The 14,439-nt window shown below is 37.1% G+C and overlaps 1 protein-coding gene across 1 annotated transcript in view; it reads right to left on the minus strand.

The window, feature by feature from the left end:
* Positions 1 to 14,439, minus strand: part of LOC149782268 (uncharacterized) — a 275,026-nt gene that overhangs the window by 69,270 nt on the left and 191,317 nt on the right. Inside the window, exons 34-36 of the mRNA XM_089935109.1 lie at positions 11,584 to 11,673; positions 7,968 to 8,162; positions 7,200 to 7,346 (exon numbers count right to left, since the gene is read on the minus strand). Coding sequence (XP_089791235.1) covers positions 7,200 to 7,346; positions 7,968 to 8,162; positions 11,584 to 11,673 — 432 coding nt within the window. The remainder of the gene's footprint in view (positions 1 to 7,199; positions 7,347 to 7,967; positions 8,163 to 11,583; positions 11,674 to 14,439) is intronic.

The following is a 14,439-nucleotide window of genomic DNA, read 5'->3' on the forward strand; positions in this document are numbered from 1 at the left end:
GATTTGAAAGATTTTGTAGACGATAAAAGCAAATTTCTTTTTGAGTTGGATTTGCATCACATATTTACTGCATAAACATCCTGTGGATGGACTTATCTGTCATTTGGGAGACTGGTTTATGTCCACATTCTTCTATGAACAGAGGCAAATTTATTTACTTTCAATCTGTAAGTTACATTTAAACCATGCTTGTATATAAGCTGGACTCTATATTACAGGTATACCGCTACCCTCCACCCTCACCCCACACACCCACTCTCAACTGAGCAATACCCTTATTTTTACTTCTAGTTGTTGATCTTGTTTTTAGGCTTTACATCATTTATCAAAGGATGATATTGTTATAATGACACAGAAAACCCCTGTGGGGGTAAATTTCATGATATTGTTATAATGACACAAAACCCCTAAGGGGTAAATTTAATGATATTGTTATAATGACACAGAAAACCCCTGTGGGGTAAATTTAATGATATTGTTATAATGACACAGAAAACCCCTGTGGGGGTAAATTTAATGATATTGTTATAATGACACAGAAAACCCCTAAGGGGTAAATTTAATGATATTGTTATAATGACACAGAAAACCCTTATGGGGGTAAATTTAATGATATTGTTATAATGACACAGAAAACCCTTGTAGAGGTAAATTTAATGATAGTGTTATAATGACATAGCAATCCCTTGTAGGGGTAAATTGGCCATATTCAGACAGATGAGACCATTTTTCTATAATTCCCTTTTGTGACTAAAGGTAAAAAAAATGACCACCAAAATGTTCATTGAAAACAAAAAATTCTAGAAGGTGGGGTTAAAAAGGTTTTCCCACAATCACAGTCAATCACTAAAAAGAATAGTGCACAATAATTTCATGGACTTATTTGTAGTTGTAGTTGTTGTAGGGTTTAACACCATTTTTCAGTACATGATAGGCTACATATGGCGGCCAGTATTAATGGTGGAGGAAGAACCTGAGAAAACTCCGGAAAGAACCACCGACCCACGAGAAGCTACTGGCAAGCTTTCTCACATACCCACACTGGCTGAATCTGAGACTCAAACCCACGCAGACAGAGGTGAGATGGCAGTGATCCGTAACAGAGAGCGCGTTAGACCACTTGGCCACTCGGGGCCCCAGACTTATTTGTACCAATCAAAATCTTGTAAAATGATATTAACACATTGTGATATAAAAAATATGAAACTGCACATACTATAGGAAAACTATACCAACTATGTGATAAGACCAGGTTGTTGTTGTTGTTGTTGTTGGGTTTAACGCCATTTTTCAGTATACGATAGGCAATGCATGGCGGCCAGTATTAATGGCGGAGGAAGAACCCAGGAAAACCCCGAGAAGAACCACAGACCCATGAGAAGTTACTGGCAAGCTTTCTCACATACCCCCATTGGTCGAATCTTGGACTCGAACCCACGCAGACAGAGGTGAGATGGCAGTGATCCGTAATGGAGAGCACTTTAGACCACTCGGCCACTCGGGGCCCCGATAAGACCAGGTAATGTTTTTGAAGAAGAAACCAGAAAGCAGCAACTGTCTAATATGCTAACTTATTACTGTTTCAAATGGTTTCTGTTTATCTTTATGTATACTGTACAGCATTATCTTTATTTTGAATGATCCATTTTGGAATTGATACTTGAACTAATAACCAGTTACACTGACTCTACTTTGGTACATGGCAGCTGGCTTAATCTGCACTGATGTTCACACTTTGTTCATTAAATAAATTCATGCTGATAACTTTTCTATTTGGAACAAGAATAGATATTAACAGCTGTAAAAGACTCAAGCAAATTAGAGAAATAATTACATTTGCACATACAGACATTTGCCCCCCCCCAACAAACTATTGATATGTCAAATGGAATGACTCCATGGGTCTGACCAGAGACTTGACTAAAAGGCAGAAATGTAAATGGGAGTAAGGAAATATAAAAAGTTTTATATCCATGGACCTGACCAGAGACTTGATCCATGGGCAGAAATGCTTCTGGGAGTAATATATTAACATGTTTTGAGAAAGAACAAGAAACGTGTTTTTAGAAACATTTGGTATGCCCCTGAGATGAACTTTTGATATGACAATGGGAATATGCCAAGGACTCTATGGACCTAACCTTGAACTGGGTCAAAGGCAGGAAATTTAATAGAAGTAAACATGTACTTATCTTAAAACAGTGATTGAAGAAAAAAATATGTACCCAGTGGCATCGTCCAAAACTGTAACCTATGAAAAAGTGTTCTGGCATGACATATAGTAAGGTAGTATAGAAATGTTATAGTCTAAAGTGGCATCATCCAAAAGTGTACCACATGAACAAGTGGTCTGGCATGACATATAGTAAGGTAGTATAGGGATGGTATAGTGTTATAGAAGTGGTCTGGCATGACAGATAGCAAGGTAGTATAGGGATGTTATAGTGTTATAGAAGTGGTCTGGCATTACAGATAGTAAGGTAGTATAGGGATGTTATAGTGTTATAGAAGTGGTCTGGCATGACAGATAGTAAGGTAGTACAGGGATGTTATAGTGTTATAGAAGTGGTCTGGCATGACATATAGTAAGGTAGTATAGGGATGTTATAGTGTTATAGAAGTGGTCTGGCATGACAGATAGTAAGGTAGTATAGGGATGGTATAGTGTTATAGATGTGGTCTGGCATGACATATAGTAAGGTAGTATAGGGATGCTATAGTGTTATTGAAGTGGTCTGGCATGACATATAGTAAGGTAGTAGAGGGATGTTATAGTGTTATTGAAGTGGTCTGGCATTACAGATAGTAAGGTAGTTTAGGGATGTTATAGCGTTATAGAAGTGGTCTGGCATGACATATAGTAAGGTAGTATAGGGATGCTATAGTGTTATTGAAGTGGTCTGGCATGACAGATAGTAAGGTAGTATAGGGATGTTATAGTGTTATAGATGTGGTCTGGCATGACAGATAGTAAGGTAGTATAGGGATGTTATAGTGTTATAGATGTGGTCTGGCATGACAGATAGTAAGGTAGTATAGGGATGTTATAGTGTTATAGATGTGGTCTGGCATGACAGATAGTAAGGTAGTATAGGGATGTTATAGTGTTATAGATGTGGTCTGGCATGACAGATAGTAAAGTAGTATAGGGATGTTATAGTGTTATAGAAGTGGTCTGGCATGACAGATAGTAAGGTAGTATAGGGATGTTATAGTGTTATAGAAGTGGTCTGGCATGACAGATAGCAAGGTAGTATAGGGATGTTATAGTGTTACAGAAGTGGTCTGGCATTACAGATAGTAAGGTAATATAGGGATGTTATAGTGGTATAGATGTGGTCTGGCATGACATATAGTAAGGTAGTATAGGGATGCTATAGTGTTATTGAAGTGGTCTGGCATGACATATAGTAAGGTAGTAGAGGGATGTTATAGTGTTATTGAAGTGGTCTGGCATTACAGATAGTAAGGTAGTATAGGGATGTTATAGTGTCATAGAAGTGGTCTGGCATGACAGATAGCAAGGTAGTATAGGGATGTTATAGTGTTACAGAAGTGGTCTGGCATTACAGATAGTAAGGTAATATAGGGATGTTATAGTGGTATAGATGTGGTCTGGCATGACATATAGTAAGGTAGTATAGGGATGCTATAGTGTTATTGAAGTGGTCTGGCATGACATATAGTAAGGTAGTAGAGGGATGTTATAGTGTTATTGAAGTGGTCTGGCATTACAGATAGTAAGGTAGTATAGGGATGTTATAGTGTCATATAAGTGGTCTGGCATGACAGATAGTAAGGTAGTATAGGGATGTTATAGTGTTATAGAAGTGGTCTGGCATGACAGATAGTAAGGTAGTATAGGGATGTTATAGTGTTATAGAAGTGGTCTGGCATGACAGATAGCAAGGTAGTATAGGGATGTTATAGTGTTACAGAAGTGGTCTGGCATTACAGATAGTAAGGTAATATAGGGATGTTATAGTGGTATAGATGTGGTCTGGCATGACATATAGTAAGGTAGTATAGGGATGCTATAGTGTTATTGAAGTGGTCTGGCATGACATATAGTAAGGTAGTAGAGGGATGTTATAGTGTTATTGAAGTGGTCTGGCATTACAGATAGTAAGGTAGTATAGGGATGTTATAGTGTCATAGAAGTGGTCTGGCATGACAGATAGTAAGGTAGTATAGGGATGTTATAGTGTTATAGAAGTGGTCTGGCATGACAGATAGTAAGGTAGTATAGGGATGTTATAGTGTTATAGAAGTGGTCTGGCATGACAGATAGTAAGGTAGTATAGGGATGTTATAGTGTTATAGAAGTGGTCTGGCATGACAGATAGTAAGGTAGTATAGGGATGTTATAGTGTTATAGAAGTGGTCTGGCATGACATATAGTAAGGTAGTATAGGGATGTTATAGTGTTATAGAAGTGGTCTGGCATGACAGATAGTAAGGTAGTATAGGGATGTTATAGTGTTATAGAAGTGGTCTGGCATGACAGATAGTAAGGTAGTATAGGGATGTTATAGTGTTATAGAAGTGGTCTGGCATGACAGATAGCAAGGTAGTATAGGGATGTTATAGTGTTATAGAAGTGGTCTGGCATGACATATAGTAAGGTAGTATAGGGATGTTATAGTGTTATAGAAGTGGTCTGGCATGACAGATAGTAAGGTAGTATAGGGATGTTATAGTGTTATAGAAGTGGTCTGGCATGACAGATAGTAAGGTAGTATACAATGTTATAGTGGTATAGAAGTGGTCTGGCATGACATATAGTAAGGTAGTATAGGGATGTTATAGTGTTATAGAAGTGGTCTGGCATTACAGATAGTAAGGTAGTATAGGGATGTTATAGTGTCATAGAAGTGGTCTGGCATGACAGATAGTAAGGTAGTATAGGGATGTTATAGTGTCATAGAAGTGGTCTGGCATGACATATAGTAAGGTAGTATAGGGATGCTATAGTGTTATTGAAGTGGTCTGGCATGACAGATAGTAAGGTAGTATAGGGATGTTATAGTGTTAAAGAAGTGGTCTAGCATGACATAATAAGGTAGTATAGCAATGGTATAGCATTATAGAAGTGGTCTAGCATGACATATAATAAGGTAGTATAGCAATGGTATAGCATTATAGAAGTGGTCTAGCATGACATAATAAGGTAGTATAGCAATGGTATAGCATTATAGAAGTGGTCTAGCATGACATATAATAAGGTAGTATAGCAATGGTATAGCAATATGGAAGTGGTCTAGTATGACATAATAAGGAAGTAAAGCAATGGTATAGTGGTATAGAAGTGGCCTAGCATGACAGATAGTAAGGTAGTATAGCCATGATATAGCATTATAGAAGTTGTCTAGCATGGCATATAATAAGGAAGTAAAACAATGGTATAGTGGTATAGAAGTGGTCTAGCGTGACATATAATAAGGTAGTAAAGCAATGGTACAGTGTTATATAAGTGGTATAGCATGACATATAATAAGGTAGTATAGCAATGGTATAGCAGTATATAAATGGTCTAACATGATATATAATAAGGTAGTAAAGCAATGGTATAGCATTATAGAAGTGGTCTAGCATGACATAATAAGGTAGTATAGCAATGGTATAGCATTATAGAAGTGGTCTAGCATGACATATAATAAGGTAGTATAGCAATGGTATAGCATTATGGAAGTGGTCTAGTATGACATAATAAGGAAGTAAAGCAATGGTATAGTGGTATAGAAGTGGCCTAGCATGACAGATAGTAAGGTAGTATAGCAATGATATAGCATTATAGAAGTTGTCTAGCATGGCATATAATAAGGAAGTAAAACAATGGTATAGTGGTATAGAAGTGGTCTAGCATGACATATAATAAGGTAGTAAAGCAATGGTACAGTGTTATAGAAGTGGTATAGCATAACATATAATAAGGTAGTATAGCAATGGTATAGCAGTATAGAAATGGTCTGGCATTACATATAATAAGGTAATAATATTTCAGACTGAAAATTGGCATTAATCATGGGGAGAACAGCAGTATAGGGAGAAAGGGAAGATCATATAATATTCAGACTGGAAATGATTATTAAAAATACGATATGGAATCAAAACTGTAATAAAGTGTCCTGCATACTGACCCCATAGTCCCACCCAATGAGTTGGTCCAGGGTTATGAAAAGCAGGATTCGGAAGAATGGTAAAAGTGTGTTATATGACATTCTTAATATGCAATGAATTTGGTAAAGTACTTAAAATATAAATCTACAAGTACTTCTTGACCATATGCCCATTAAAGGAAAGAACACAGATGGACAAATAGCAAATTCCTTGACCCTATGTCACCAGAAAGGGATAAAACACAGTGGCAGGAATAGTTAAATCTTTGACCACATGGCCCCAAAATGGGACAGAACCCAGTGGCAGGAATTGTAAAATTCCATGACCCTATAGATCTACATGTAATATAGGGTAGAACCCAGAGGCAGGAACAGCAAAATTGTCTACCCTATGGGTGCAATATGGGACAGAACCCAGTGGCAGGAATTGTAAAATCATTGATCCATTGACACCAAGAAGAAACAAAACCCAGTGCCAGAAACAGTACAATCCATAACCTATTGTCCCTAAAAAGGGACATAACTAAATGACAGGAACAGTAAAATCCTTGCCTCACTGTCATAAGAAGGGAAAGAACCCAGATGCAGAAATAGAAAAGTCATTGACCATATAAGGGACAGAACCCTGAGACAGGAATAGCAAAACTCATGTCCCCATGACCCCAATAAGGAACAAAATCCAGTGGCAAGACAAGTGGTACTGAAAGAAGGGGAGTATGTGATGATATGATATTCTAAATATCAAGTGAATGGAGTACGAATTATGAGAATATAAGTGATCAACAACAAAACAAACTTGCATTCCCAATCTATTTCTTCACAACATGGTCCTACTCAGAGGCAGGACTGGTATTAAGTGATATGTGATGATATTTATACCAAATACAAACTGAATCAGGTTTAGGGTTTTTGTACTACAAGTATTGGAAATAAATTTTAACCAAAGCTGTCACCCAAATACCCACTAGATGCCCCCATCTCATATGAACACAAATGAAAATGTTAAGTATAACTGGTGCTAGTATGTTACAAAGTTCATGACATAAAAATGGAAGTTCAAGATAATGCCAGGGTTATTACCTGAATGGGTCCCACATGGACAGTAACAATACAGGCCATGACATTTACAATCCACTGTGGGTATATCACCACCTGATTTCGAAGGAAATCAGTGTTGAAGAACTGCACCGATCCCAGGTCATGCAGAAACTGTATTGCCTGAATGAGCTGAAAAGAAAGAAATGTACCCAAGTAAAACTAGAAGCAAATATATCAGTGAGTTATATGAGTGATAGATTAATTAATTAATTTGATTTACTTTACATTGTTTAATTATCCTGGCAGCATAGAAGAGTCCGTAGGAGCCCACTCACTCTTTATGGGTAGCACTGCACATGCCAGCTTCATGAACAAACCCAGGATCATGCAAGTGTAAAGCCAATATGTTGCCAGGAGAATTTTATAAACATCACTTTTTATTAGAAGATGAATATTTTTACTTATTAATTAATTAATTAATATCTAATTAATAAGACATGGTGATAAAGTGAACATGATCAAATGTATTTGTCAAGGTATTTTCAATCAAGAACTTCATAAAAAATGTATCACACCTATTTCTGTTTGTGTATTGATAACAAAGTGTTTAGATACATAAATATAAAACATCTTTTACTTCCTAATAACGACTCTATTAAGAGTTTATTTACATGCTACTTCTGATTGCAAATTTATATTAATTTTGCAAATTTTAAAGTTTCTTTCAACAGGATGTTCTGAAACAACCGAGAAATAGAGTGAATAAGTGACTGTTCTATTGCAACCATATACACTCTAATAGTGAACTACCTCATTGTTTTCAAAGATCCCACAAGCTGAAGCAATGCTTTCCACAGTTTTGAAGGGTAATAGACTTGTGCCCTTGCTCTCATGCTCTCCAACAAGCCGTTTCTCAAAGGATAACCAGGCCTGTGGAATTTGCTCCCCCATGTACTCCTGTGCCAATGTTATCTTCACCAGTTGCTCTTTCAAATTCTGTATACCCTGTAAAACAATACAATTTATTACAAAACTATAAAAAAAACTGCAAAAACAGTTACTAGTTGCGTTATGTTCATTTGTGCCTGGATTGCTCAGTGGCGACACACTTGATGTACATTATAACTCATCAACCACTGGTGCCATGTTTATGTGGCAGGATGTAGTAGCCTACTGCCAAGCTCTGTAGCATCAAGGTCATGTATGATACACTAAAGTGGGTGGTATTATAGAAAGATAGATAGATGTAGCTCGACAATGATACCCAATAATCTGGAAGTTCTAGTTGCACTGCAAATACAAGATTTTCTCCACCCAAAATTTGCCCGTGGTCGGCATCCAATTTTGTGTCCAGATTTTAGACTTTTTGGTCTCAGATCTAAGACAGACTGGTCTGAACTGTACACAGACAGATCAACCTTTGGAAAAAGTAAGCTTAGATGGGCATTTGGAATAAAGAGTGGTCTCAATATGAAAATGTTGGGTCCGTTAAACATAAAAAAGAAAGAAAAGAACTCCAATTTTTACCCTTCTGCTCATGTGCAAGTGAAATAGCCAATGAAAAATGATGGTTCTGACACAGCTAGGAATTAGGTCAATGGAAAATCACTTGGAAGTTGATGCATTAGGACATATTCAGAAATAGCCCACAAAATGTGTTTCCTACTCGCAATTCAGGCAAAAACGACAAAAACCTCCAGGGGTTAATGAGTTAACAATCTAGAGGTGAAATCTTAGTTCCAGCACATGTAATAGTAACTGCATACCCCATATATGGGAGGTTTTTATGATATGATTTGTATAAGCATTGAGAACTATTAGCATAATTAATGTCGGATAATTTCTATCTATTGTGAAACTTGCAAATAAATGATTAAAATATATTTAAAGAGTTCCATAAATTTAAACCTAAAATGATCACATGACCAAATACATACATTGTATTAAATCCTTGAGTATTGATCAGAAATTCCAAATCTCTAAATAAGAAGTAGACTAGGTATTTTACTTCCTGGTTTGCAATTAACAGCATTTTCACAAATAAAATTTTATGATAACAGACATCAATTCTGCCATTTACAATGTGTCCAATGGTTGAGACACTAATGCTTATTCAGGGCATATTTGATTAAATTGTTCTGTGTGAGTGACTGTTCACACACTTTTTGAGTACTGTCACTTCAAACATGCACAGTACATCAGGAACCTGTCCAATTAGCATAGTACATTGATCAAATGTGTCATCATTAATATGGGTTATGCTTATGGTAGGAACAAATACTTAAATTGTTTTGCATACTTTTAGTGCATTAAACATTTCTTCATGGCATAAAACATGCATGTACACTGCTAAATTACAGCTCTGAATTGAATTAGATTTTTCTAATGTTACATGCTTAATTAATATTTTGAATCAAATTGGACTCTTCAAATGATTCATGAATATCTAGTGTTCTGAAAAGTACTGAGTCTTTAATGGCCTCCAATTAGACCACATAATCATTATAAAGGGAGTCCCACTGGGTGCACTTGGACTAATATGTCTTCTGCTGCACTGAGAAAATCCCAGTAGGTGATGGTATTTTCTAGCAGATGGATTGATCCACATAGGCAAGGACTCTGATCTGAACTAATTCAATCCTCATTCCTGGGGGAGAAAAAACTCTGTGTACTTGAATATTCACTACCAGACCTAGTTGACTGAACTACTGAAAGGGTACAAGGTCAAAGATGACAAGGAGACTGAAAATGAGAAAGAGGGTAACAAGTGATATCATGTCTTGCTTGAAGATATAAACAGACAACTAGTTTTGTAGGCAAATAAAGGGACTTCTGAAAGCCATGTGAGTGGGGACATGAAGTCACACCTCTTGCAAATCCACACTGATTGTATAGTCAACCCAATGGATGGAGATTAAAACCTATTGTTGCTTTCCATCATGAACCTAAGAGTGCAAAAGAGTCGATTGAATGCGCTTAGGTTGATGGCCATGTCACAAGTGCTGTATTTGCAGCTGAAGGAACACTGGGCAAAAGGGAGCTATGCTGAACATTGTTTACACAGAGTCCCTGAGAAACCACTTGTTGGGTTTACATGTCTTCATGGAAAATCTTCTCCATTAGGCAATTATATATTGGAGCCTTCCCTCTTCTATGATCTGTAATAAGCAGTTGTGAAAATATATCATTTGAGATAGAGAGGGTCTCATGGACATGCTGGTGAAAATGATCACGCTCCCTTTGCCCCTTTTCAACTTAAGATGCAAGAACTGTGGTTTTCAAAGGTTGTAAATTTGGTAGGAACACTTCCCAGCGTCTTGTGCTCTAGGGATATCACTGCAACCTTTTGTTGGTTGCCTTGCAAATCCTTCTGCCATAGCTCAGACTGAGGGATGGAAAGAATGTATCACTGCTGGCTTGTTGCGAATTCCATCAAAAATAAACCTTATCTTTAGGGAGGAGACTAGATGAATAAAGCTGTGAAATTCAATGTAGCTTGGCTTGTGATAGTCTTTAAGAATTGCATCTTGTTGCGACTGTTCTTAGTTCAAAGCTGCTGTTGTGGCCATGGCCATAGTCTGTTGGGCCATGATGTTTACAAAATGGGCCATTATATACACAGGTTCCCAGCATGTCTGGTGAGATTCTAGTTGGGAGAAGGAAAGCTATATTCTCCCTAACTGATCCTACAGCAAGAACAACAATTGAGAACCAGGATATATTTAGTTTTGTATGTTCTTACGGCTTTCTTCTGTCACTAAGCTGAGAATAAATGTTAATCTGCTAATCCAGATTTATGGATATTCTCTGAATGTAATTGATTTTCTCCAAACACGGAGCTGACATTGTGGTTTATAGACATGGAAACGGTAATTTCGTCTAAGATATAAGACATTCCATGGAAAATAATGATCTTTTTAACCAAGATCTTTGATACACGATGTCCCATCATCATTCCATGGTGATAGCTATGTACCATCCCATCATCATTCCATGGTGATAGCTATGTACCATGCCATCATCATTCCATGGTGATAGCTATGTACCATGCCATCAACATTCCATGGTGATAGCTATGTACCATCCCATCAACATTCCATGGTGATAGCTATGTACCATGCCATCAACATTCCATGGTGATAGCTATGTACCATCCCATCAACATTCCATGGTGATAGCTATGTACCATGTCATCATCATTCCATGGTGATAGCTATGTACCATGCCATCATCATTCCATGGTGATAGCTATGTACTATGCCATCATCATTCCATGGTGATAGCTATGTACCATCCCATCAACATTCCATGGTGATAGCTATGTACCATCCCATCAACATTCCATGGTGATAGCCATGTACCATGGAGACACAAAGGTAATATTACAAAAATTCTCTAAAATATATCATTGTGTGTTGATACATACCTCCCCTGAGTAAGAACTGACATAGTGGAATCCTGCAATCTGAGGGAATCTGGACTGAAGACCTTCTTGAGGAAGCTTTGTTTTCTCCACCTAAAAGATATGATGTTTTTCCTTTGTTAACATCATGCATGTATTGTATGTAAAAATGAAATGAACACTATGTTCTCATCTACAATTACCCATGTTTAATGTACTTCCAACTGTGGACAGTACAAATGTATATAATTAAATGTGTCTATGTACTTCCAACAGTGGACATGTATGTGTGTGTGTGTATGTGTGCAATTTGGATTAACATAGCCTTAAAAAAATTTCAATCATATCGCTATGATGTCTGCAGTGTGACAATTTACAGTGATGTCTAGCACTGGGGCATTATACTGTAGACATGTAGCATCATGTCCCACCCAGTTACATTATCCTGACACCAGGTCAACCAGTCCTAACACTAGCCTCTTAATGCTGAGTGCCAATCGAGGCAGCGATTAGTACCATTTTTATAAGCCTTTGGTATGACTTGGCCTGGGTTCGAACCCAAGACCTCCCACATCCAAGGCAGACACTCTAACCACTAGGCCACTGAAGCAGTCAATATAAATGCATATAATTACCTGTGCTTAATTAAACTTCTAACTATGGACAGTGTAAATGCATATATTACCTGATTAATGTACTTCTAACTGAAGACAGTGTAAATGCATATAATTACCTGATTAATGTACTTCCAACTGAAGACAGTGTAAATGCATATAATTACCTGATTAATGTACTTCCAACTGAAGACAGTGTAAATGCATATAATTACTTGATTAAGGTACTTCCAACTGAAGACAGTGTAAATGCATATAATTAATGTGTTTGTTGCACTTCTAACTGTGGACAGTTTAAACACATATCTGGAAGACCAGGATCAGTGCTTTTCACCTTAATTTCAAAAACGTAATGGTGGGGTTCAAGATACACTACCTGGCAAAAAAAGCTGGGTCAGTTAGAAAAAATGGATAATAAAAATATCCCTTTTATTATAAAATATAAAATACATTTCATTATCTACCAATCCTGCCTAATGGGCATCACATACTTAGAATTACACTTCATTATCCACCAATAATGACATACAAGCAGTCCAGACTGGTAATTACATTTCATATCAGACAACCCTGCCAAATGGGCATTCCATACTGGCAATTACATTTCATATCAGTCAACAATGCCTAATTGGCATTTCCTACTGATAATTACATTTCATTATAAGCCAATCCTGCCATATGTGCAGTTCATACTGGTAATAACATATCATATCAGTCAACACTGCCCAATAGGCATTCCATACTGGTAATTACATTTCATATCTGTCAATGCTGCCTAATGGGCATTCCATGCTGGTAATTACATTTCATATCAATCAACCCTACCTATTAATTTCATACTGGGAATTTAATTATAACAAGCGCAAGTAACCAGACTCCTCTAGAATTTTATTTTGGACATCTGAGTCTACCTTTTTCGTTTCCTGTATGTTGCTTAGGACATAAATGCAGAAGGGCTTTTGCTGAAGATTTTATCTTTATTTCTTTACATTTTATCCCATGATAATAGACTATGTGCTTTTGATTAGTGTACAAGCTAATAAAGATCAGTAAGACATTTCTGTCACCTAATCAAACTGATCATCTTACACTTCTTTGGCAAGAAGTACACAATCTATTCAGTGAACCAGCATGGGGTCTCTTTAATTCAAATGGCAAGAAAAACACTCTATTCAGTGAACCAGCATGGGGTATATTTGATTCAAATGGCAAGAAGTACAATCTATTCAGTAAACCAGCATGGGGTGTCTTCAATTCAAACGGCAAGAAGTACAATCTATTCAGTGAACCAGCATGGGGTTTCTTCAGTTAAAATGGCAAGAAAAACACTCTGTTCAGTGTACCAGCATGGGGGGGGGGTCTTCAATTCATATAGCAAGAAGTACACTCTATTAATTGAACCAGCATGGGGCGTCTTCCATTCAAATGGCAAGAAGTACAATCTATTCAGTAAACCAGCATGGGGTGTCTTAAAATTAAATGACAAGAAAAACACTCTATTCAGTGAACCAGCATGGGATGTCTTCAATTCATATAGCAAGAAGTACACTCTTTTAACTGAACCAGCATGGGGTGTCTTCCATCCAAATGGCAAGAAGTACAATCTATTCAGTGAACCAGCATGGGGTGTCTTCAATTCATATAGCAAGAAGTACACTCTATTAACTGAACCAGCATGGGGTGTCTTCAATTCAAATGACAAGAAGTACAATCTATTCAGTAAACCAGCATGGGGTGTCTTCAAATTAAGTGACAAGAAAAACACTCTATTCAGTGAACCAGCATGGGATGTCTTCAGTTCAAATGGCAAGAATTACAATCTATTCAGTGAACCAGCATGGCGTGTCTTCAATTCATATAGCAAGAAGTACACTCTATTAATTGAACCAGCATGGCATGTCTTCCATTCGAATGTCAAGAAGTACAATCTATTCAGTGAACCAGCATGGGATGTCTTCAATTCAAATGGCAAAAAGTACAATCTATTCAGTGAACCAGCATGGGGTGTCTTCAATTCAAATGGCAAGAAGTACAATCTATTCAGTGAACCAGCATGAGGTGTCTTCAATTCAAATGGCAAGAAAAACACTATTCAGTGAAACAGATTCGAGTATCTTCAATTCAAATGGCAAGAATTACACTCTATTCAGTGAACCAGCTTATGGTGTCTTCGATTCAAATGGCAAAATTTACACTCTATTCAGTGAACCAGCTTAGGGTGTCTTTGAATCAAATGGCAAGAAGTACGCTCTATTCAGTGAACCAG

Source organism: Sinohyriopsis cumingii, chromosome 15, assembly GCF_028554795.1.
Source record: "Sinohyriopsis cumingii isolate HCF-2022 chromosome 15, ASM2855479v2, whole genome shotgun sequence".
NCBI lineage: Eukaryota > Metazoa > Mollusca > Bivalvia > Unionida > Unionidae > Sinohyriopsis > Sinohyriopsis cumingii.